A 25,656-nucleotide genomic window follows, 5' to 3' on the forward strand; every position below is an offset into this window, starting at 1 on the left:
CGACGTGAGGCGACGCGGGGCGACGTGAGGCGACGCGGGGCGACGTGAGGCGACGCGGGGCGACGTGAGGCGACGCGGGGCAACGTGTGGCGGGGCGGGGCAACGTGAGGCGGGACAACGTGAGGCGGGGCGGCGCGGGGGGCGGGGCGACGCGGGGGCGGGGCGACGCGGGGGCGGGGCTGTGGGGCCAGGCGGAAGCACGCGGCGGGAGGTGAATGCGGCGCGCGCGGTCATCCGGCGCCGGGCGACCCGCGTACGCAGCGACGTCGGGGCGGGGCGACGTCCTCTCACGCGAAGCGCGCACAGGGCGGGGCGGGGCCTAGAAGCCGGGGCGCGCGGGGCGACGTCGGGGGGCGGGGCCTGCAGGCCGGGAGGGCGGCGGGAGCTACGGCTGGTCCGGCCGACGCGCGGGGCGGGGCGGGCGGCTGCAGATGCGGAGGGCGGGGAGGAGAGGTGCGGGCGAGCCGGGGCTCCCGCAGCCTCGGCGGCCGCCCGTGCGCGCCGGAGGGAGGCAGCCCCGTGCCTGGGGGCCCCACCCGGCTCGACGGCCCGCGCCGCTCCGGCCCGCACCCCGGGGCCGCAGGCCCGGCGGGAACGGGGCGCGCGGACGCCGGCGCCGGCAGGTCGCAGGATCGGGGACGCTGTCGCCCGCGGCAGGAGGGCGGGCGGCCCCGGGAGGTGCGGACCAGCCCGGGGTTCACCGCAGAGGCGGGCGCGGGGACGGGACCCCGGCCGCCGGCTCTGCGGGGCGACCCCTCGGAGCCGCCCGGAGGCCGCCGCGGGAGCGAACGGCGCGCGGAGCTCTCGGCGGACCGCGCTCCCGCCCGCTTCCGTGACCCGCGCTCCCGTGGCCCCGACCTTCTCCGACCGAGCCCGCCGGGCCCCTGTCGACGGGGCGGCGCGACGCGCCCCAGTGAACACACAGTGAGGTCCCCCGGTTCGACCCGGATCGCACTGACCGGCCTGGAGCTTCGGCAGGCCCGGGAGGGCGGCGGGGACGCTCTCGGCTCCCGCGCGCGGCCCTCGGGGTGCGGCTTCACCCAAGGGCGGTCTCCGACGGGCGCGGCCCTGGTTCGCCGGGGGTCTCCGGGCGCACGCCCCGGTCGGAGGGGGAGGCTGTGCTGGTCTCAGGGCACCGCCCCTCCTCCAGCCCCAGGACGTGGGGGCGCGGCCCAGCCACACCCGGGCTCTCGGCCCAGGACGGCACGACACTGGCCCCGCCAGAGGAAGAGGCCCTCGGGGTTCCGGGTGATGCAGGGGCTCGTCCCCGCATCACGGGCCGGGCCCCCTGCGACAAGAAGCGGTGTTCGGGGGCGGGGGGGGGGGCCTCCTTACCTGGAACCAGACCGGGGAGCAGGGAGAGGACGGGAGTCAGCCCAGAGAGGGGAGAAGTGTTCCAAGGGCAGCAGGGGACGCACACGGACGGTGACCCTAGCCGCCAGCACGAGGAGAGCGCAGCAGCCTGACCCGGCAGAGCCTCTTGACTTTTTAAGATTTTTTAAAAATTTATTTATTTGACAGAGAGGGAGAGATCACAAGTAGGCAGAGAGAGGGGAGGAAGCAGGCTCCCCAATGAGCAAGGAGCCCGACGTGGGACTCGATCCCAGGACCCCGAGATCATGACCTGAGCGGAAGGCAGAGGCTTTAAGCCACTGAGCCCCCCAGGCGCCCCACCTCTTGACTGTTTTAATACAAAGGCAAAGCCTCCATCCTCTAGGAATCTTAGGGACCCCAAAGCTGCAGAAATTCTCTGGGGACACTTGTGATTTCTGTCAATGCGCTATGACTGTCCTTGCCCCCAGGCCTGATCCAAGGGAGGCAGAGCCTGTAACACCCTTGCAAGGGTGGGGACTATTCAGAAGGCGGCTCCTGCCTGGGAGCAACGAGGTGGGCCCTACCACCCCACAGCACACTCGGGACTCCAGTCTCAGCGGGAGGTGATCCCCACCACTCGGACTCAGAAAGGACGGAGTCCTGGCCAACTGCAACAACCCCGCCCACAGAATTTGGTGCACCAGCACAGCGCTGCAACAGCGGCGTTGTTGGTATCCAGGTAACAGGATGACACCGACGACCTACACCCCTGGACTTGCCCTGTGACTTGTTAGTGAAGCCACCAAAAAAGCTTACTCGGCAACAGGTGCCCCGAGCTTCTAGGTTTCTGAGTAAGTTGACAACTGTCTAAAATGCTCGTGCTTCTTACTGGATACTGACACTCGTCTGTTCTACATGAGTGGTTCTCAAACATTTGGTCTCAGGTACACTCTTAGGTCAATCTTTTTTTTGTTAAATTTTCTCTCTTTTTTTTTTTTTTTTTTTTTTTTAAGTAGTCTGCATGCCCAGTGTGGGGCCAGAACTCACAACCCTGAGGTCAAGAATTGCACATACTACCAGCTGAGCCAGCCATGGACCCCGGGACTCCTTTACACCTTTCTTTAAGTTTTTTAAGATTTTATTTATTTGTTTATTTGAGAGAGAGCAAGTAAGGGCAACAGGGAGAAGCAGACTCCCCACTGAGCAGGGAGCCCCACAGGGCTCGATCCCAGGAGGCAGATGCTTAACTGACTGAGCCACCCAGGCTCCCTTCTTTACACTCTTAAAACTGAGAACCACAGGGGCGCCTGGGTGGCTCAGTGGGTTAAAGCCTCTGCCTTCGGCTCAGGTCATGATCTCGGGGTCCTGGGATCGAGCCCCGCATCGGGCTCTCTGCTTGGCAGGGAGCCTGCTTCCCCCTCTCTCTCTGCCTGCCTCTCTGCCTACTTGTGATCTCTGTCTGTCAAATAAATAAATAAGATTTAAAAAAAAACAAACTGAGAACCACAAAAAACATTGTTTTTATGGGTTTTATCTGTCAACATTTATTGTATTGGAGATTAGAAAAATATTAGTACAGCAACACACACTGCATTAGTTGTCAGCGATGCTGTCCTCAGGCTGTACTGAACCATCCGAGAGGAGGCAGGATCTTACAGTTCAGTGAAAATAACCGACTGTACAGACCCCTCAGAGGGTCTCCCGACCACATCCTGAGAAAGTATGCTAAATAAACTTTTTTTTTTCAGATATGTAAGTTGTGGTCAGTCTTGGTAAAGTTAGATATTAAATTTGGTTGTCATGTCAGACTTCCAACGGACAGTAATTTGCTTACTAGACACAAAGCTGGAGGAATCAAACCTGGGAACCGCTACCTTAATGAACGACACCAAGATTCAAGATAAACGACGTGACGAAGACCCCAGTCCCCCGATCTCTGGGTCAAACACACCAACATGAGCGCCTGTGTGGCTCTGTCGGTGGGGCGTTCGGCCCTAGATCAAGAGCCCCGATCGGCCTCACGCTCACAGGGAGTCTGCGTGAGACTCTCTCTCCCTCACATCGGCCCCCCGTGTACATGATGCTCCCTCTCTCTCCCTGAAAAAATAAACAGGGCGCCTGTGTGACTCAGTCGGTTAGGTGTCCGCCTGCAGCTCCGGTCGTAGTCCTGGGGTCCTGGGATCGAGTCCCGCGTCCGGCTCTCTGCTCAGTGGGGAGCCTGCTCCCCCCCCCACCCCTTGCTTGTACGTGCTCTCGCGCACGCTCTCTCTCTGACAAATAACTAAAATCTTTTAAATAAAAATAAAATGTCCTTAAAACAACACACAGAAGTAAATTAAGCAGAAATAAATGTAAAATTCCACACATAAAAGACAATTGAGGGAATAATTTCGATTTTTGCCGACTAAAAACCTAACGCACAGGCTGCGGAACGAGCTCGCGGGCTCAGACCACAGCACGGCCCGGGCGCAGGTCGCGCGAGCACGTCCTCAGAGGACCTCCCGAGCCAGAGCGCTGGAAACGGGGACAGGCAGGCGCCTGGAAGTGCCACCGTTTCGGCTGTGACTGCAGGACCTGAGACAAGCTCAGACGCACGGAGCGGGGGCGGCGGCTCTGAGGCTCCAGGAGGCACACCAGGGCCACCGGGTAAAGCGAGGGTGCTCCGGCCGGACAGGAGCCAGGCCGGCCCGTCCCCCCGCGGGGCCGCCGCCCGAGAGCCCAGACCCCGCCCCCCATGCAGACGTCCGGCCTCCTGCAGAACCGGACCGGTCAGCGAGGCCCGCCCGGGCCCCTGCACAGCGCAGACCCCCCGGTCTGTGGCTTAACAGCTGTAAGGGCGGAGAGCAGTGACTGTGGAGCGGCCCGAGCCTCGGGAGAAACGGCCGGTGCGCCCGGCTTGCTCACCGGGGCAGGGGCCGCGGGCATGTCACGTCCAGGGTGTTTCTTCCCACATGACTGTCCAGCCCCGCGGCCCATGCTCAGCAGAGACCTGTACCTCTGCCCACGCTGATGACAATGGCCGTGGGCTTCATCAGACTCAGCTCCCTCTTCCCAACCAGCCTCTGGGTCTGGGACATCAGGCTCACAGCCAGCAGCATGAAGTCCAGTCCCCGAAGCAGGTCATCCAGACTCTCAGTAAGTGGCACCAACAGCTTCCTCCTCCTCTAATTTCCTATGAAGGGAACAAGGAAGAAAAACCATGTTCTCTAATGAGAAATTCAGCACGTCGCCCCAGGAAGGAGTTTCTGAGGGAGCCAAGGATGCAGCCTCTCGCTGCTGGGTCCAGGACCCATGGGAACCCTGTGGGCATGTTTGGGTTCTCTGGGGGGAGGACGTGGGGCCTGTGGAATTTCATACCACACTGGGGCTCCCTGAGGCCAGGAGCTGCTTGTCCCTTGAACCCCCAGAGCCTGGTACAAGTCTGACGGTCCATCAGACATACCCTCGGTGACAACAGGACATCAATGAAGGGAAGTAGGTCCCAGTCCAAGTTAGAGCACGAGCACTTGCTTCTGGGACCACAGAGCACCCCGATGTGGGCAAATGCATCTGGGTTTCCCAGAAAACATACCAACAGAACCGGAGCGTGCCTGGGAATGCTGCTTCTCACACAGGGAGCAAGGCCCCCAGGGTCTGATGGAGGGAACCTTTGTGTTTTGCTCTGGTTCAGTCCTAACCCTGCTCTGGTCCCCAAACAGCTGTTCAGAGGGATTCCAAGGCCCCGAGGTTACAGGTTCCCGGGCAGCTGCCACGGCGCTACAAACACAGAATTCCAAATTACCCAAATTCTCCCCTAACACGTGTTTGGGTCAAGGGACAGCCCCGAGGAAGGACGGATACCGTGCCCACATCACACACTCCATCACACAAGAACCCTGGCATCTCTGTGCCTGTGTCCATCGCCCCGAAGTCTCTTCGCTGTCTATGGTGCAAATACTGGCTGGACACACCATCTCCCAGCTCACCAGGCCTCCATGAGCTTCTCACCAGCTGGAAATGTGGTCCACAGGCAGTGGGAGGCCCCTGAAAGGTTGTAAACAATGTCCATCATTTGGCTGGTTTGCAAGGAGGGCCGGAGGTTAAAGAGCAGCACGGAGAAGCCCCACAGAGTATGTACTTCAGGTGAGAAAGGAGGGGGCTGGAGCCGGCGGCATCGAAGAAGTGAGAGAGAACAAGCAGGTCTGCCGCTGCGTGGAGACAGAATCGTAAGCCCGGGGGTCGACCCGGGGAGGAGCCCGCGCACGTCACGGAGGGCCGACACGACCTTCCGTGTTAAAGGGATCAGGCAAGTTGCCCGGTGCTCCACAGCAACAACAGCTTCTCCCTTTCACTGCAGAAATTAAAGCCTCTTTTCTGGTGAATATTTTCAATTAAAAAAAAGTCTCAGCCACATTTCCAGGTAAGCACAGCCGCTTTCTCGACCACCATTCTTATTTTTTGGAGAGAAAGAGCCGGAGAGGATCCTATGCCCAAGCCGTACTGAAGGCAGCGATGGTGTGTGAATTCCAGGTCCGTTTTCTGCACGTCTACCTGCATCTCCGGTTGTGATAGAGAATCCTCGTGTCGCACGCTCTGGCTCTCTGAGCCATCTCACAGCCACTGCTGCCCACGCTGACGGTTCCCAGAGTGTCCCCGGCCACCTCCTGACCCATCCAGTTTGTAGAAACGTCTCTGTATCTGGCACACTGGCCAACATATGACCTAAAATACACAGGGGACAGAGTGAGCAGCGGGGACGGCACCACACACAGAAAGCCACGGCCACACCCTTCCCGCACCACAGACGAGGCTTCTGCAAGGCTGGAGGGACAGATGACATTTCCTCGTGACAGCACCGAGCGTCCTGGTAGAAAGCTGTAAAACACCAACTTCTTTTACGTCAAGGAAGGCTTTCTGGTAGAAGTGTGTCGGTGTCGGCACGTGTGTGCACCCCAAGAGCCTGGTTCTTGCTTCCTCCTTCCTCAAGCGCCTTCGTACCCAAGCTCACCAGGAGGACGGGGGACCCTCCCTGAGATGGCCAGGGCGCGCAGAGGCCCGGGGCTGCCTTCTCACTTGGAGGCCTTCACCCCGGGGCAGCTGACGGACCAAGGAATGACCCCAAGGGCGTTTCCGCAGAGATGCTGAAATGACTTCAGCCGTCAAGGAATCGCGTGGAATCCTGTGGGGGGTGGACATGGCGGCTGTTGGACAGATGGCCAGTGCCAGGTGCAGGCGAGCTGGGCTCAAGCCCCGGGTGGGCTGCCGAGAGTGGCTCCAATTCCCAAGTGCAACAAAGCCCTAAGTATGGCGTGAAGAAGTCAGGGCCCAGCGAAGACTTGTAGTTTGAAGACACGAGCATGTTATCGCGTCTGGTGTTAAGTGTCTGTCATGCGCACTCCTTGGAAAACCAGCAACTCCGGTGGCCGTTTCCCTGCCACGACTCTGCGAGCTGCCGCCAGCAGTAAGGCCATCCCCATATCGGCCATGGGGCTGGACACGGCCTGTGGTGTGTCGGCCACCTTCACACCAAAGCTGGCAGCGAGCTTCAGGTCCAGGTGACCGAGACCTACTCTGCGCACTTCCGCCCCAGATATACACAGCTTGGATCTTTGGGCCAAACTGCATTTCATTTTCCAAATTTTCTTGCTTGGTAATGAGATTAAGGTGTTTCTGCAGATGTCCAGCGCGATCTTCACATACACCGTAAGACCCTTCCAGTGCAGACGCCAACACGCCAGGCAAGTCCTGCCGGAAGACAAGCGCGACGTCTGCTGTCAGCACGTCTTTAACAGAACAATCAGTGCTCCTCGACTGCCCTTTTAGGGTTCTGAGTGCCCAGTTCCCAACATGGTGGCCCCCGCCCTCACTTCCGTGCCGTCCTCAGGGTACCAGCTCAGTGTCTGAGTGTCCAAGGATTCAACTCAGTTGTGACACCACCTACCCAAAGACAGCATCGATCCCGCGGGCTAAGGGCTGAGTCCTCCGAGGCTGCCCCACCCCCACCTCCGAAGCCCCTCACAGGCCCCAGGCCGCTCCCTGTGCTTCCGGCCCACCTCCTCCTCACGTTCTTGGAACTCTCGAGAGCGGCTCACAGAACTCAGGGACACGGCCTCCTGCTTCCCAGTTCCTCAGAGGCTGTGACAGAGGACAGGGAGAGTGAGACGCCGACAACCGAGTTTCTGTCCCCGTGGGGCTCGGGGCCGGCTCACCGAGGAAGAGTTCCGGTTCCCTAAGCTTGGAAGGTCTCTAGAAAGGACCAAAAAGCTGACCTCTTGGGGTTTTGTGGAGGCTTCACTGCGGAGCCAGGATTGATGAAGTCACTGGCCCTCGGCGGAGTCAACGTCCAGCCTCTCCCCAGACGGTGGTCACGAGGCGCCCGGCTTTACCCGACCTGTTGTCAGTCCCAGGCAGGCCCTGTCAGACAGACCCAGCCTCACCGTGGTGCCACGGTGCCCCGGGGGTGCGGAGGGGGCAGCTGGCTGGGCAGACCAAGGAGGTCCCCACCCCAGTCCCAGGGGTCCCCTCTGTCCGGCCCACACCCCAGTCCCAGGAATCCTCTCTGTCCAGTCCCCACCCTCGTCCTAGGGGTCTTGTCCAGGCCCCCCTTCCTCTCAAGTCCCAGGGGTCCTCTATGTCCAGCCCCCACCCCCGTCCCAGGGGTCCTCTATGTCCAGTCCCCACCCCCATCCCAGGAATCCTCTCTATCCAGTCCCCACCCTCGTCCTAGGGGTCCTGTCCAGCCCCCCCTTCCTCTCAAGTCCCAGGGGTCCTCTCTGTCCAGCCCCCACCCCAGTCCCAGGGGTCCTGTCACCAGCCCCCACCCCAGTCCCAGGGGTCCTCTCTGTCCAGCCCCCACCCCAGTCCCAGGGGTCCTCTCTGTCCAGTCCCCACCCCCGTCCCAGGGGTCCTCTCTGTCCAGTCCCCACCCTTGTCCCAGGGGTCCTCTCTGTCCAGTCTCCACCCCCGTCCCAGGGGTCCTCTCTGTCCAGTCCCCACCCCAGTCCCAGGGGTCCTCTCTGTCCAGCCCCCACCCCAGTCCCAGGGGTCCTCTCTGTCCAGTCCCCACCCCAGTCCCAGGGGTCCTCTCTGTCCAGTCCCCACCCTTGTCCCAGGGGTCCTCTCTGTCCAGTCTCCACCCCCGTCCCAGGAATCCTCTCTGTCCAGTCCCACCCTTGTCCCAGGGGTCCTCTCTGTCCAGTCCCCACCCCCGTCCCAGAGGTCCTCTCTGTCCAGCCCCCCTCCCCCCCAAGTCCCGGGTCCTCTCAGTTCGGACGCGAACCCCACCTCCTTAGTCCACCCAGCCAGCTGCCCCCTCCGCACCCCCGGGGCACGGAGGCGCCGCGCTGAGGCTGGGTCTGTCCGACGGGGCCTGCCCGGGCCTGACGACAGGTCGCGGAAAGCCGGGCCCCTCGTGACCACCGCGGCGCCTCCGAAAAGCGAGCCCGCGGGGCTCGCCCCTGACCACCTACCGCACGGGCGCCGCCGGGAACACTGGGCCTCGGGTGTCGCGCGCCTCCCAGCGCCGGGCGCGCGCCCCACGTCGGCGGACACGCGCACGCTCCCGTCGGCGCGCACGCAGCGTCCGGCACGCGTCCGCGCCCGGAAGGAGCGCAGCGCGGGACGCTCTAGTCGGCTGAGGTGCGGGCGGCCGGGGTGGGGGTCGGGAGGGCAGTGGGGCGGGGGGGAGGGGGCGGCGGCCCGGGGGGGGGGGGCGGCAACCGGGGGGGGGCAGCCCCCGCGGGGCGTCCGCGAGCAGGGGTCAGCTCGGGGGTCCAGGCGGGAAGCGGGGTCCCGGCCGCCCGCCGTGGGACCGAGGGCGGCGGGCGGGGAGTCGCGCGGCCCCGCGCCCCCGCGGCCCCCGCGCCCCCGCGCCCCCCGCGCCCCCGCGCCCCCGCGCCCCCGCGCCCCCGTGCCCGGCAGCCCGCGGAAGGAGCGGGTGCGCGCAGCTCTCGTCGCAGGCCCCGCACCCGCCCGCGATGTCGTACATGCTCCCGCACCTGCACAACGGCTGGCAGGTGGACCAGGCCATCCTGTCGGAGGAGGACCGCGTGGTGGTCATCCGCTTCGGGCACGACTGGGACCCCACGTGCATGAAGATGGACGAGGTGCTCTACAGCATCGCCGAGAAGGTAGCGCGGCGCCCCGGGGCCGCTCGGCCGCCGGCGGGGGGCTGGGAAGCGCGGTGGTCTCGTTCGGGCCGCAGGTCGGGGCGCGGTGGGCAGAGGGAGGAGGGGCTCGCGGGCGCGCCCTTCCCTGCGGCCCCGACGTTGTCCGTGATTCCCGGTGCCGACGGGGGGGACGGTTCCTCGCCGCAGGGTCGCGGGCGGGACGCGCGTGGGGCGAGTGAGCTGGTGGCGTCGCGGGAAAGACCGTCGGTTCCCGGGGCCTTGTTTCCAGGTGGCCCCCCCCCCCGGGCCTGCGGGAGCTTGAGCCCTGCCCCGGCTTCCGGCCCTTCCCTGCACGCCGCGCGCTGGAAGCCGCCTGGCCTCTGTCTCCGAGCGAGCGAGCGCGTTGCAGGAGGCGGCGGGAGAGGAGAGGCTCGGGCTCCGGCCCGTGGGGCTCCGGCCTTGGGGCTCCGGCCCGTGGGGCTCCGGGTGTTTCGATCAGGACCGGGCTCCGGCTCGTGGGTGGTGGCGCTTTGCTGAAGGCGGTCCCGGCCCCGTTCTGTAACCGGGGCTCCCTGCTTTTCTGTAGCTTCTTCATGGTGGTTTGGAGGTGACTTTAATTTGGATTTTTGCCGTTGTGGCAACAGGATGAAGAGCCAGTGTTAGGCTGTTAATAAGGTATCTAACTTACCGATATTCCAAAAATAACTTGAGAGGCCACTTCAACGGAGAGTGAAAGTAACGGAAACGTTGAAGCCATGTTTTCTTTCAGAGGGTAAGGGGTTAAAGTAACGGATGTAAGCGTGTGTCTTGCATTGAGGACGCGAAAACTGACCTTCTGGGACATCTGGCGGGCTCAGTCCGTAGAGTGAGATCCTTGCAGCGCTGCGTTCAAGCCCCACATTGGGTTAGTTTAGTTAAAAACAAACAACTGACCTTCCACTACTAATTTTTACTATCTCTTACTTGGTAGGAGAGGCAGACTGCGGCAGGGGTGGTGGCACTGGGGACACTTGAGACCGTTCTGTCCGTCATCATGAGCATCACTTGGAATTCTTGCTGAAGTGCGTCTCCGAGGTTCCGGTTCTGCTGGTCTGGGGTGAGGTCCAGAAACAGCCCTTTTCAGAAGCTGCCCTGGCAGTTCTGATGGGACTTTCAAAACCCCTCAGCGGCGGTCACGGTCAGAGTAGGTGTGCTGTGGTTGCCAGCCGCTCCTGTCCTCCTCCTCCAGCAGCTTGAGAGCGAGCCTGGGGAACTCGGGAGAGCAGCATTTTCCTGACGTGGGGGTCCTCCCGGCTGGGGTCCGAAGTCCTCAGTGAGGTGATGCCAGGACATCTCTCTTATGCCTTTGTTTAGGTTGTGGTGGTCAAGGGCAGACACAGTCGAGGTCAGTGCTGCCTGGGAGCACCTCTCTGAGGAGCACGTGGCTGCTCCACTCGCTCTGCAGTAGCTGGGCTGTGTGTTCTGAGTCCTGTGTTGCAGCTGGTGGTGGGAACACCAGGCGGTGACCAGCTCCTGCTGCCCTCAGCGCGAGGTCAGGATACTTAGAGATGGCAGGGTCGTTTTCCTATCTGAGCAAAGCCAGCAGAATGCTCTTAGCTAGGAGACAGATTTTGTCTGTTAATGTAAGCTTTTAGGGGCTTCCAGAGTTCTTTTCTTTCTTTTTTTTTTTTTAAGATTTTATTTATTTATTTGACAGACAGAGATCACAAGTATGTAGAGAGGCAGGCAGAGAGAGAGGGAGAAGCAGGCTCCCCGCTGAGCAGAGAGCCCGATGTGGGGCTCGATCCCAGGACCCTGGGATCATGACCTGAGCCGAAGGCAGAGGCTTTAACCCACTGAGCCACCCAGGTGCCCCCCAGAGTTCTTTTCTCATCACTTCCTGTCGGTTGTAGACTGAATCCCTGTGTCAGTGGATGCCCTCTTTCTTGGTATTGAACCTGTTCGTAAGAATAGCTGAAATGGGCTCACTTTGAGTGTTTTTCTTTGTTTTTTTTTTTTTTTTTTTTGACAGAGAGAGAGATCGCAAGTAGGCAGAGAGGCACACAGAGAGAGGGGGGGGGAAGCAGGCTCCCTGCTGAGCAGAGAGCCCGATGTGGGGCTCGATCCCAGGACCCTGAGACCATGACCCGAGCCGAAGGCAGAGGCTTAACCCACTGAGCCACCCAGGCGCCCCTTCTTTGGTTTTTTTTTAAGCTACTTTTTCTTTTGTCCGAAAGTTTGGATTTCTGTTTTAATAAAGTTCTAGTAAAATATTACATAGTACGGTTATTAAAAATGGAAACTTGAAATGCGTCCCAAGATTATTGCTTTATTTTCTTCTTAGTATAAGGGCAAAATACGAGTTTATGATTCTGGAAGCTCTTTTTGGGGAAGCTCAAGGGGAATTTTTGAAATTTAAGGTTGTAGTACAAAGAACAACTTAACTCTCCATTTAAAAATGTCCCTCTGGGGGTGCCTGGGTGGCTCAGTGGGTTAAGCCTCTGCCTTCGGCTCAGGTCATGATCTCAGGGTCCTGGGATCGAGCCCCGCGTTGGGCTCTCTGCTCAGCTGAGAGCCTGCTTCCCCCTCCCCCTCTGCCTGCCTTTCTGCCTGCTTGTGATCTCTCTTTCTGCAAATAAATAAATAAGTAAATCTTAAAAAAATAAAAATAAAAATTTCTCTCTGCAGAAATGGCAGAGAGTGGGGATCTTCCTATATTGTTACAAGCCCTGTTTGGATACCCCAGCTGTTGTAGAGTGAGTAAAAGTTCCACTGTTTAGGCTGGACTTGATGCGATCGTTTCTCCTGGAATGTGGTACGTTGACTTTCCGCCCCCCACCTCATGCTGGGTTAGTTTTGAGCTGCACTGAAAACACAAGAGATCTGCGTGACGGTTTCACAGACGTCTGGAATTTGGTAGAGTGAGAATAACAAAGTTTTCCTATTCAGTTAGGTTTTTTTTTTTTCTTTAAGATTTTATTTATTTATTTGTCAGAGCGCACAAGCAGGCAGAGTGGTAGGCAGAGGCAGAGAGCCCGATGTGGGACTCGATCCAAGGACGACCCTGGGATCATGACCTGAGCCGAAGGCAGCGGCTTAACCCACTGAGCCACCCGGGCACCACTGTTCAGCTGATTTTATGCACAGCCTCAAAGAGAGACTGTTTGGGTACCTCTGTGTTGTCTTGCCATTTTGTACTAACAGTTTGTCACAGCTCATCCCAGGATAGGAAAGAGTAGATGGGACATTTAGATTTTTTGTGTTAAAAAGACTCGTACAAATGAGTTTAAAATATGCAAAACCTCAGTGATATCATTGATTCATGATCATACATTCTCATAACGTTGTAAGTAAGACAAATATATGTATGGAACCTTTAGAAATGATTTTAAGGGATCATTCTTAAGTGTTGCATAAAGTGAATTGAACCTTACTGGAAGTTGATGTTCAGTCAGATGAGATGTCTAATGAGTCAGGAAGAAGCGTATGTTTGCTGTGGATTTGCGTGTCTGGGTACGACAGCCTCGAAGCTGGCAGCAAGCTCGGAGGGGTGGCGTGGAGTGCTCCTCGAAGCTGGTTAAGAGCAGGGGCCTAGCTGGCTCCTGCTACTCACTCCCTGTGTGATCTTAAATAACTTGTCTCTGTGCCTCATTTTACTCGTCTGTAAGAAAGGGACAGTAGTCTAAGTAGGGTAGTCGTGAGGATAGAATTAATAGGACACACTTCTGAGACACTTTTGTCACATAGCCGGTCACATACTCAGTAATCATTAGCCGCTCTTACGAGCATCATTGGGCACATCACAACATTTGCAGGAGTTGCTGTGATAGAGCTAATCAGGCAAAGAGTTGGGGCAAATAAAGTTATCATGCAGGTTTTTGATGGCTTTTACATGAATGACCTAAAAATTGGTTCCTCGGAAATAAAATACAGAGTGGCAATTGACAGTCTAGAACGTGTTTTTCCAGCGTTTTACGTGGGTCCTCAGCTGGAGGAGGCGCTCTCTTAGAAGGCTGGAAGGGTGGTTGGTCTCCTGTGCGGGCCTTCAGTCTCCCTGATTCGAATGAGTGACTTTCACTTGTAGGCACATCCTGTAGAAGGGCTTCTGGACAGCTTAGTCGGTGACCTGCTGGAGGAGAAGGACATGTGCGGGCAGCAGGGCTGGGGAGGACGTTTACTGTTACAAACGATCAGCAGAATGTATACGTTAAGAAACAACTTGATAGTAGAAATGAAATTTGTACATAGAGTTTTTGGCTTTTAAAAAATGCTAGTAACAACCAATTAAAATCACTGCAAATATAGCAGGCAAAACATTATTTTAGATCTAGAAGACTTGTGTAGATAGGTTTGAAGTGCCGCTTGAAAAGATGGCTCCCACGGATAGAGAGGGAAAGAGCTTTAAAAAGAGGAAATTCTGATGGTTACGCGACCCTCAGAGCCGTGCGCATGAAGTAGTCCACACTGCTACTTAGCCTTCTCAGAGGAGAGGAGGTCTTTACTGTGGCGTGGAGAATGTTAATACTGATGTCCTTTTGGAACGCAGCTTGGCCTTGTTTGAAAAGCCTTAAGAACTCAGTCATCCTACTTCTTCAGTAGGCAAAGTTGTGCGCCCCACAGGACTGTTGGTATCATTTCTAGCAAAACTGGGAGCAACGACAATGTCTGACGGTAGGAGAGCGTGGTGAAGACTCTTATCTCCGGTTTTTGAACACTTAGACCAGTCCCCTTGTCCGGTGGGAAACAGACCTCAGCGTAGTCGTTGTGACGACCCGTGAAGTAGGTGGGCCAAGTAGTTTGTCCAGACTCGGAAACGGAGAGCTGGGATTTGAACTGGGAATGTCCTCTTCACTGGATGGAATATTATGTGGCCATTAAAAATGATTTTCTAAGCTTTTTAAATACCGTGGGCATTTGTTGGTGACGTCAGCTCGAGAAAGCAGAACGTATGTGACTCCCTCGCGAGTGAACACGTGGGTCCGGGGAGAGGGAAACACGTTTCACCATGAGACACTCATACTCTGTTAATTTCATTTGTCATATATTTTTAAGTTATATAACTTGTTTAAAGAATACTGGGCTGGAGGGACGCCTGGGTGGCTCAGTTGGTTGAGCGGCTGCCTCTGGCTCGGGTCATGATTCCAGGGTCCTGGGATCGAGTTCCACATCGGGCTCCTTGCTCGGCAGGGGGCCTGCTTCTCCCTCTGCCTCTGCCTCTGCCTCTGCCTGCCTCTCTGTCTGCCTGTGCTCACTCTCTCTGTCAAATAAATAAATAAAATATTAAAAAAAAATAAAAGAATACTGGGCCGGAGCCCCTGGTTGGCTCAGTCAGAAGAGCACGCGGCTCTCAACCGTGGGGCCGTGAGTTTGAGTCCCATGTTGGGGGTAGACTTTACTTCCAAAAAAAAAAAAACTGGGCTGGTCACATGGCAGTGGATTTCCCCTTCCTTTTCTATATTTCCAAAGTGAGCATTTTTTAAATGGAGAGAATATCGTAGACACCTAGCTCCTTTTCAGTTTTCTAAAAAACACACAGGGTTGTAGTTAAGCACAGGTGCCTTAATAGGTGTGAAATATTGAGGCGAAACAGTTCAGACCGCGTGGAAGGCGTCCCGGCAGAAGCCACGAAGCCCGCGCTAGGAGAAGCTTTGCCGAGTGGAGGCTTTTCCAGAGGGGAGAGACCACAGGGAGGCGGAGGGTTGGCGGAAGGCCCCCGGGCGCCGCCCGGCTGGGCCGCGGTCCCTGCGCGGCGATTCCTCGCCAGCCTGTGTCAGGAGGAGGTGGCACCGCACCGGCTCTGAAGGCCGGTCTCTCCAAGCCCAGGGTTACGTAATTAAGCTCGTGCTGTCCCAGAACACATTTTTAGTGACAATAATGTGTTCCTCGCATTTCGAAATACGAGTTTCTTGTTAGAAGTTCATGCAGCGAACATGACTCATGCTTGTGAGTCGGGCTCTGCGTCTGAGGACACGTCGGTAAAGACAGACACGGTTCTGCAGGGCCACCGTGTCGTCCACACAGGGGGAGGGAAGAACCAAGTACCAGGCAGCACTTGTTTGTCTACTTTTGTTTTGAGAGGGCCTGTGAGCGAGGGGAGGGACCGGGGCGCTCTCGGGCAGACCCCGCTGAGCCCCGAGCCTGCCGCGGGGCTCACAGCCTGACTGAGATCAGGAGTTGGAGGCCCAGCCCAGCTGTGCCACCAAGGCGTCCCTGTCCCTTTTACTTCTGACGGAGCTACAGTTTTCTTACTCATCATGGGAGGCAAGAGGAAATTGGGCCTCTCTTAAAGTCTCACTGTAAAGACCAGCATTTACAGTGTGAAAATTGTCTCATCGAGTTGGGGTTGTGGAATGTCATCATACATAAAATAGATGCGATGTATCTTGACCACTTTTAGAAGGATGTGGTTTCTGGTGTCAGTCTCTGCTCTAACCTGGGAGGTTTGGAGGGTCCAGGAACCAGAACCCGTTGGCTGAAGAATCCACATCGAGCCAGAAAGGCACCCGGGCAGGCGCTGGCTCGGCAGCTTGTGCCGCAGGAGGCAGACGTGCATCTGTGCTTGGTCACTCCGGAGCGTAAATACCGTTCCTGTAAGTTACAGTGCCCTTGTTTTATAAGTAAAAAGTAACAAAAGGAGGTATCTCTGTTTAGTGGAATTCAGGTGTAGGCAGCAAGTTAGGAACTCGCAGGGTCACGTTTGCCGGGCGCTGCTGCCCAGGGGCCGCGGGGACGTGGAGGGAGCCATCTCGCGCAGAGGCTGTTTGGACCAGTGCCGCACGGTGCACGTCACCGCCCGGCCGCCTTCTCTTTCACCCAGAAACGTGGGGATTGGCAGTGGCCAGGGTGGGACCTGCCTCTCCACCTGAGACCCTCGGTGACCTGTCTTTTCACAGCCAGGCTCTCTGCGGGGTCTGTCCATCCTTCGTGCCTTGTGCGGGTCTTGCACGGTCCCTGATGACCTTCCAGTAGCCAGAGTCACAGAACCACAGGCTTCGTCTGACATGAGCTCTCTGGTCCCTGACCCAGCTCCCTGCTGGGTGGGTCCCTTGACTTGGTTTGTGCGTGAGCCTCTCTGGCCACCCCTGCTGCCCTTGGCCCTCCCGTGGGGCGGCTGGACTGGCCGCTGTTGGATGCAGACGGCAGTGGTGCCCAGAGCACAGCCATGCCAGCGTTGCTTGTAAGCCCTTCTCCCTAGATGGTCCTCCGTTTTCCCAGGTCCCCAACCCCTCCTTGCTTGGAGACAAACAAGTAAATGACCTGAACTTGGGCCTAGAAGGGCCCGTCTACGTGTCCAGGCTCACGTTCCACCTCTAACCCCGCATCCCGGGCGCTGCCGCTGCCCTTGCCTGTCCTCTCCGGCATCTTCGTCTCGCACACGCCGCCTTTCTAGCCTGGCCCATTCCCCACCCCCACCCCCCCAGGGCCTCCTGCCCCCTCTGGGCAGCCTGATTCCTTCGGGACTTGGGTAGGAGTCCCATCCAGAGGGTGCGCTCCGGAGCCGGACCGGCTAAGTCTCAGCTTTGCCGCTTGCTTCCCCTGTAGCTTACGGTCTTTCTGACTCACTTCTTAGAGTCACTCTGTCCTTCTGAGTCTTACTTTCATTGTACACAAAACATTAACTATGTCTTTATTCGGGGGTTGAAGAGTTAGAAGTAAGGAGTGAGGGGTGCCTTGTAAGTGAACTTGACATACTTTGCTTCTGCTAGAATTCACGGTGGGGTTTAGATAGACCAGATAGAGCAAGAAGGCAAAGGGCATCGAGACTTGTTTCTTTCTTTTTTTTTTTTAAGATTTTCATTTATTTGACAGACACAGCGAGAGAGGAAACACAAGTGGGGGGGGGTGGGAGAGGAGAAGCAGGCTTCCCGCCAAGCAGGGAGCCTGATTCGGGGCTCCATCCCAGGACCCTGGGATATGACCTGAGCCGAAGGCAGACGCTTAACGACTGAGCCACCCAGATGCCCCGAGACTTGTACCTTTAAACAAGTTACTTTTCTTAGTTGCCTTCTGATTATGAAAGGCCCATTGATGCGAGTCCTCATGTTTTTAGAGAGTTTTTTGCGTACAGCAGTTTGTTGTGGCCCGTGGATCTGCCTCAAGCCCCTAAAACATCGGCCGGCACTGCATGCGTCCCGAGTGCTGTTGACGGAGCGCGCGAGGCAAGAGAACTTTGAAATTTGCCGTGGTTTACATCGAGACTCGGGAAGTTCGTTGTGTCGCGGGCGGGACTTCAAGTCCACACACGATACTGGGAAGTCAGTAAAAACCAAGCAGTAGCCAAAGTTCCCATCCTTGGGTACTTGCGTGCTGAGGCTGACAGACCCTGGAAATGCAGTTTGAGGCCTCTGGGAGGGGCATGGAAGAGGAAGCTTGAATTTGCAAAGTGGCAAAGCAAATCCACGGGACACAGATGCCAGAATAATCTTGGAGGAAAGTTTTGGGGACTGTGAAGTGAACGGCAGTAATAATTTGTAAATTATTACGAATCTTTTACAATTCTTGGTTTCTGGAGAATTATCAGTAAAGCAAAACAAAAAATTTTTTGCATACAATAAAAACAAATTTATGATTTTACTTTTCTCTAAAGTACATAATTTATAGCCCTGCCCATCTGATTTTTAGACTAACTGAATATTTACATGGCGATTCCCTAAGTTAATATTTACTCACTGTTACTGGTATCTATTTTGACATCAGTCAACAGAGCAAGGCATTGAAGGGATAAAAACGGGTCAGGGTTACTGCCTGACCATTTTGTGTGTCTTTATACACACTGACTGTTTTATAGTCTGAACTTCTGTGCTGCAGTTTCTGTTTTATTTTTAAATAAAATCAGAATACGGTTGATGAGTTAACCCAGAAAGTAAAACTGGGTTCTGGTGACCTGACCAGCACGTTCCCACTGTTGGCCCAGGAGACCAGAGTTTCAGGACGGGACTGGGTTCCGGTGACCTGACCGGCGCGTCCCCACTGTCGGCGCAGGAGACCAGAGTTTCAGGGCGGGACTGGGTTCTGGTGACCTGACCGGCGCGTCCCCACTGTCGGCGCAGGAGACCAGAGTTTCAGGGATGGGCTCGGCCACACGAAGGTGCTGCTTTGGGGCTTTCAGGACACGGTGTGTAGACCGCAGCGCGCGGCAGCGTCAGAGCCCTCGGGCAGAGAGCTGGGGCATGATGGTGTTCAGGGTCTCTTCCGACCAGCACTGGGGCCAAAAGGAGTCCTTGTGAGATGCCAGCTTTGTTTGGTGTTGGTAGCTTAATTTTCTGTGTTAACTATTAGTTAATGGTTCCCAAAGCAGAGAGGAGGGTTGTAGTGACCCCTCTGAGCCTCTTGCTCAAGTCCAGCAGTCCCCAGTACCTTTCAGTCTTCCGTCAGCTGGCCCCAGACGTTTTTTATGCTGCAGTATTTAAAGCAAATCCCAGATACCACATCATTTCATCTGCAAATTATATTCAGAATTTTAGAATTAGTTTTATATGCATTTCCTGGGGCTGCACTAACAGAGCCCACAAACTGGGCAGAGAAACGAATAGAAGTCTGTCATCTCACAATCTGGGGGCCGAGAGTCCCAAGCCAAGGTGTCCGCAGGACTGTGCAGCCTCTGAGACCTTCTAGGGAGACTGCCTGGTGCATCTTCCTGCTCTGGGGTTGTCTGCCACCTTCGGTGCCCTTGTCTTGTGGGTGTCTCCTGCCCTAAAAGTCAGCCATGGCCCCTTCTCTGAACGACACCGTCTGGAATGGCCAGTCTCATCCTAGCAATGACATCTGCAAGGACCCTCTGCCGAATAAGGCCCCATTCTGAGCACTGGGGGTTTGGGCTGCAGCGTATCTCTTTCTGGGGAAAGTAACTCAGCCCATAACGTACAGGGTTGTCTGGCTTCCCGGAAGGCACTGAGACAGCGCTTGTAAGTGTTTAAAACGTCATGTCCTTTGTTGTAGAGATTACGTTTTAGGAGTTTATCTTTGGAAATAATGAAATATGTACACAAACTTAAGGGTAGCAATGTTCATAGGTGAATAATTAGTATTGATGAAAAAAATCTGAATTATTTTCATGAAAAATCAGAACATAATAGAAAAAGTAAAATAATGACCTAACCGTTTGATAAAGCAATTATGTAGCTGTAAAAATTGTGTTCGGGGAAAATGTATAATTTGTATGAGAGACTATCCATAATTAAAGCAGGATATAAAATACTGTGGTATGACCACATTTTACTTAAACAGCGTAGACACGTGTGTATGTGTGTAACAGAAAAAGTGGTGAAGAATTTACTAAAAATCTACTTGTAGTCATTAACTCTGGTCGTTGGGATTGGAGGTGATTCTGTTTATTTATTTACTTAGTGATTCTGTTTCATGGACCGCTTTCTGAGTTTTCTAAATCCTCTGATGCACTCGGAATCAGGGAGAAAGAGGAAGGTGTGTTGCGTGCGACACCTCTCACGGTGCCGGGCTCTTAGCACCGGCGGGTGTGCAGGGCCATGCGGGAGGAGCGGACAGCCGACTTCTCAAGGCCTGTTTTCCCGCCGCTCTTGACGGTGCGCACTTACTCTTGGGGGAAGCTGGTGCAAGTGGTTGCCAGGTGGGCCTCCGCTGCAGGGGTGGTGCAACCTGCTCTTCCGGAAGGGGTGCAGCAGGGTGGGACCCAAGGGTCGGCGCCCGTGCGTTAGCGTCACTGCGGAACGACGTGGGGGAATTGGTTTGAAGATTGTCCTTTTCCACACAGATTCTTGCACTCGCTTTTCAGTGTGCTTTTACAGAATAAAAAACTGATGTGTTACTTTATAGGGCTTTTTCAATCTCTTACTTTTAGGTTAAAAATTTTGCAGTTATTTATCTTGTGGATATCACAGAAGTGCCTGACTTCAACAAGATGTACGAGTTGTACGACCCGTGTACTGTCATGTTTTTCTTCAGGTACGTTCCCATAAAGCTCTCGTCTCAGTTGGATAGTGTTGGTCCGGAAGTTTGATCTAGTCCAGATGGTGTCACATCCGATGGTATTTCTGTAATAAAATTGGGTAACATGACTCAAAAAAAAGTTGTGGAGATTTAATTCGGAAAGAAATCACCATTTGGCGTTGTTTCTACTTGTCAAAATTTTTGTTTATTGTTAGTAGAAAGGTTGGTAAATGGCAGTATTAAGCCTTGATCATCCCCCGTGCCTGACTGGTGAGGGATGTCTGGGTGGGTTGTATGGGGCGGATATTGGCTTTATATCCTGTGCAACAGATAACACCATGTGAGTAGCCAAAAGCCACATCGATGAACTCAGTGTTCTGTTGCTCCAAGTTCAGGCTGGCTCAGTGGGTTTCCTCTCGGGGTCTCACGAGGCCGCAGTCACGGGCTGGGCCTTTTTGGGGCCGTCAGTCGGGGAGGAAGCCACTGGCTCATTGGGTCATTGGCCGAACCCCGTTCCCTGTGGTCATGGGCTGGGGCTGCTGACTCCCAGCCGGCTGTGTGCCGGGCCCTCCCCGCTGCCTGAGGCCCTTCTGTCTGCACAGCCTGCACCATCTCTGCAGTTTCCTGTTCTGCTTCCCCGGGGCTGTGAATGGAATAGATTCACCAAAAAATCCAGGGTTATCTCCCTATTTTAAAGTCAGTTGATGAGTAATCGTCAGGGCGTCTGCCAGTCTCGGTTGTCTGTAGCATCCCTGGTGGCTGGCGTCTCATCGCAGCACAGTCCCAGGGACGAGGGCAGGAACTTCGCAGGGTTGAGTTTAGGGCTTTGTCTTCCACCGTCCGCCCTCCGGCTCCAAAGACTCACACCCTTCAGGTGTACCAAAGCAGGTCTGGATGAGGCTGCTTAGGCGGGTAGACAGCCCTTACCTGTGGCCTCAGCTCTCCCGGCACACATCATGGGACAGCATAGCAAACAGGTCTGGTTTCTCAGGGGGACGTGAGGAGGAAGGGGCTGACTCCCCAGCCCTGGGAAGGTCTGCCCAGGCTTTCCTGCCTTTTCTGGGAAACGCATGTGCAGCTGGGCCATTTTCAGCCGACTTCAGCAGGAAGCATTTTGGGGTTCTTCCGCCTCCTTTCTCCGCACCGTCGTCCTCTGCAGCCCGAGTGCCTGTCCTGGGCGTCCTTGAAGACCCAGGAGGCACACCGTTCCTCACTTGCGACTGAACATTCCGCCTGGGCTGCAGCACCAGGTCGTGGGGCCTCTTCCGTGTCCCCGTGCCCTTCTGCATTGCAGCGTCTTCTGCCGTCTGGAGGGGCCAAGAATTCCTTCTCTCTTTTAGCGGCTCTAACCCCGCGTCATCTGTCGTCACCGTCTGCAGGAGGGAGAAAGCAGGTGGCCGCTCCAGGGCTCAACAGCTCCTCAGGTGCACATCCAGGCGCATCCTGATGACTTCTGCAGGACGGTGTCCCCGGGGAACAGGGGCCCTTCCCTCCACCCCGGCAGTGTGCTCCTTCTTCCTCCGGCACGTGCACTGGCCGTGCTCCTCAAGTCCGTGAGTCTACGAACAGGCTCTGCGAGGCAGTCCGGGCCTTTCCTGTCGTGCTGCTCCCAGTCCTCCCCACACCCTTAAGGTGTGACTCACGAGAGCCATCTTAGGGCCAGCCTCCCGCCGCCAGTGGCCAGCCCAGCCAAGGCACAGAGGACACTCTGGCGGACGGGGAGCTGCAGAGAGGAGGATGGTAGGGTGGATGCTGGGGCGTTAGACCGAAGAGAAGACGAAGTGCCCTCCGCTCTTTCTGCGACCCCGGAATCCAAGACAGGGCGCCTCTCTGCTTGAGTTAATGTTTTCACCAAGTGCGTGTACCGAGTCCTGCCAGGTTTCGTGGTCTAGCGCCCGGACGTTAAGTCAGACAAGACAGTGTTCCTGCCGTCACCGGACTTCGCGGATTGGCAGCAGCGGAGTAGATGAGCGGAGGCGAGCAGGTGTTTGTAGAGACACAAGTGCCGGGTCAGGGTGGCGGGGAGCTGGAGGACAGCTGGAGGAAGTTTAGAACGAGTTGGTGCCTTCGCGGGGGCAGGCACACAGGCGAGGACGGTCAGGCCGTGTTGGGAGACTGTAGGAGGCTGACAGGTGATGGGACAGGGAGGGACAGGGTCCAGACCCCCAGATTCCTGGGCCTGAGTACGGATGTGGAGAGTTACCCTGGAAGTAGATGTTTGCAGCGAAGGAGAAACGTGTCTGCCTTTCGGATGCTCCCGGTGGCTGGACGGACGGAGACTTGAGGTGCCGCTCTTCATTCCTGTAGAAGTGAAAACTGGGATAAATGAAAACTATCTCCAACAAACTTGGAGAAATCAGTGCACCAATGACAACAAGGGTTAATATCTCTGTAAAGTGCACATAGCAATTCATTTTTGAAAGTAGCCTCTTAAAAATAAATTTGTAAAGTATCATCTACTTCCCTAACTATAGAAATGCAGACCATACTAATTTCACAGTTAGGACTTTGAATAAAGCGTACGCTAGGGTTAGGGTATTGTGTTTCCTAGGTAAATTGGTACAGCCCTTTGGGAAACAGTGTCACTTTCCAAGTGACTCACACTGTGTCCTGTAGAACATTTGTCCCGAGGGAGTGGCTAAGCCATGCAGAGGGAACTTGTGCCCTGCATGGTGTGTGCTCTTACACTAGTGTTCAACTGGTTCTCATCTTCTAAATCGTGGTAGATCCTCCTGACTCTGTATGTTTTTGTCTTAACTGATTTTTTTTTTAAGATTTTGTTTATTTATTTGACAGACAGAGATCACAAGTGGGCAGAGAGGCAGGCAGAGAGAGAGGGGGAAGCAGGCTCCCCGCTGAGCAGAGAGCCCGATGCGGGGCTCGATCCCAGGACCCTGAGATCATGACCCGAGCCAAAAGCAGAGGCTTAACCCGCTGAGCCACCCAGGAGCCCTTAACTGATGTTTAACAAGAGCTTGTGATGGTGGGACACAGAAGGCATTTTTTTCATGGAGCTCTTAGAATGTTTGTGAACATTGACCCTGTCTCCTCTTTGCAGGAACAAGCACATCATGATTGACCTGGGTACTGGTAACAACAACAAGATCAACTGGGCCATGGAAGACAAACAGGAAATGATAGACATCATCGAGACAGTGTACCGGGGCGCCCGGAAAGGCCGCGGCCTGGTCGTGTCTCCAAAGGATTACTCCACGAAGTACAGATACTGAGCTCGGCCCAGTCTCCATGCACAGAAGTGGCGTGGAGTCATTTTCATGTGGAAATATTGGAAACTATTTAAAGCCTTAGGGCAAGCGTTTGGAAGAGAATATGAAGATCACAGGGTTGCTTGGAGGGTCCTTGCTTGGGGCTTGCATGGCCTCAACTCTCCGCCTGCCTGGCCGTTGTATTTTTTTTTTTTTTAAGATTTTGTTTATTTACTTGACACAGAGAGAGAGAGAGAGAGATATCACAAATAGGCAGGGAGGCAGGCAGAGAGAGAGGGGGAAGCAGGCTGCCTGCTGAGCAGAGAGCCCAACGCGGGGCTCAATTCCAAGACCTTGAGATCATGACCTGAGCCAAAGGCAGGCACTTAACTCACTGAGCCACCCTGGTGCCCCTGGCCATTGTATTTTTATATTATCAAATATCTGTAAATATCTAGCTAAAATAAATAAAATACTCAGTGATGGGAAGTTGTAATTGCTTGTTTCTTACAAATTTGCCATGCAGGGGCGCCTGGTGGTTCACTGGGTTGAGCCTCTGCCTTCGGCTCAGGTCATGGTCTCAGGGTCCTGGGATCGAGCCCCGCCTCGGGCTCTCTGCTCAGTGGGGAGCCTGCTTCCTCCTCTCTCTCTGCCTGCCTCTCTGCCTACTTGTGATCTCTGTCAAATAAATAAATAAAATCTTTTAAAAACAGTTGCCGTGCAGGTTACTGACCTTGGCAGTCCGGAACTACTGGACTTCTTTCCCGTTGGAGTGGAATTCAAGCGTATGTTCCGTGGGGCCCTGTGTTTGGTGCCTCCGGTTTGGTGGGGGGGGGGGCGGCGTGTGAGCCTCCCAAGGCTGCCGTAGCAAAGTAGCCCAGACGGGAGTGACAGCGGACATGCGCAGTCTTCCAGATCTGAAGGCAAGAACTCTAGATCCAGAGGTGATCAGGGCTGAGTCCTTCGGGCTGTGCTGGAGAATCTGTCCCCTGCCCCTCTCCCAGACCCTGCTGCTTTCCGGTGCTCGTTGGCCTGCTTTGGCCCGACGCTTCGCCCAGGTCTCAGTTTTCATCTTCACGTGGCCTCTTCTCCCTGTGTGTGTCTGTGTCCACATTTCTTATAAGGACACTGGTCACTGGAGAGGGCCATCCTATCTCCATATGAGGTCACATTGTACTGGGGATTGGAACTCCCGACATAGGCAGGGTGTGCCTGGGCGACTCTGTCGATGTGAAGTGTCTGCCTCCGGCCCAGGTTAAGATCTCAGCCCTGGGATCGAGCCCCGCATCAGGCTCCCTGCTCAGCGGGAGCCTCCTTCTCCCTCTCCCTCTGCCCTCCCCCTGCTTGTGCTCTCTCTGTCAAATAAATAAAATCTATTTAAAAACTCCCAACATGGGAATTTATGAGGAGGCACAGTTCAACCCACAGCAGAATCCGAAGGCTTGAGTTCAGAAAGAATACACTTGGGGAAAAAAGTGTCTTTTACTCTGGTTACAAAAACAGTGCCGTAAGATGATGATTCCGGGAGTCCTCCTTTTAAATACGAAGAGTAAGTTGTTCCTCCTTCCTCCTAAGATGGTATCTATCGTACTCAAGCAGGCTCTATCTTCTGTGGAAACCGCGGTCCCGCCGTACGTGCAGCTGGTGTCCTCATGTCAGACTTGCGCCTCTCCTGCCCCACAGCTCGGTGGTGGGTGGGCGGTCGGGAACTTCCCGGCACATCTCGTCCATACAGGCTCTGCTGCGACAACTCCTCTTTCTCTCAGGTGAGGAGGTGCCGGTGTCTGCTGTGCCGTGTGTGTCTCAGAATAGTGCCTGGTGGGCTTCAGTGTGCGAAAGCCACGGCCAGGTTGACTGCGCTTGAGACACGAGTAGAGACCAGCAAACGCACCCGAGGCGCACTTGAAGTGGACTTGAAACTCCGACGCAGATTCACTGCACTGCTCCAGCCTTAACCTTCCCACCTACGAAATAGGGAGTACAGTGCCCTGACAGATGAGGGACGGGTGGAAAACTCATTGTGACCCCAGGTACCTGGCACATAACAGACATTCCGTGTTCTCCTTCGGACGTTTCTCCAAGAGAGAACAGCCGAGGATCCCATGACAAACTCACTGTTGTTTGTCATCAAGGAAATGCAAATCAAAACTGGCAGATGCCACTTC

General features: G+C 55.7%; 1 protein-coding gene across 4 annotated transcripts; it reads left to right on the forward strand.

Moving 5' to 3' along the window:
* Positions 1-8,862: 8,862 nt before the first annotated feature.
* On the forward strand, positions 8,863-23,976 carry TXNL4A (thioredoxin like 4A). Of its 4 annotated transcripts, none has more exons than XM_080821367.1 (5): positions 8,881-8,931; positions 9,240-9,422; positions 20,197-20,300; positions 21,626-21,709; positions 23,344-23,976. In XM_080821367.1, exons 2-5 carry the CDS (start codon positions 9,270-9,272, stop codon positions 23,513-23,515), a joined length of 513 nt encoding a protein of 170 aa, XP_080677493.1. In that variant the 5' UTR covers positions 8,881-8,931; positions 9,240-9,269; the 3' UTR covers positions 23,516-23,976. The 4 variants fall into 4 exon arrangements, with proteins under 4 accessions (XP_080677496.1, XP_080677493.1, XP_080677495.1 ...); XM_080821369.1 differs by having other exon boundaries at positions 21,665-21,709; XM_080821370.1 differs by lacking the exon at positions 21,626-21,709 and having other exon boundaries at positions 8,863-8,931.
* The last annotated feature ends 1,680 nt before the right edge of the window (positions 23,977-25,656 follow it).

The sequence above is a fragment of the Martes martes genome (genome assembly GCF_963455335.1).
Source record: "Martes martes genome assembly, chromosome: 13".
NCBI classification, from domain to species: domain Eukaryota; kingdom Metazoa; phylum Chordata; class Mammalia; order Carnivora; family Mustelidae; genus Martes; species Martes martes.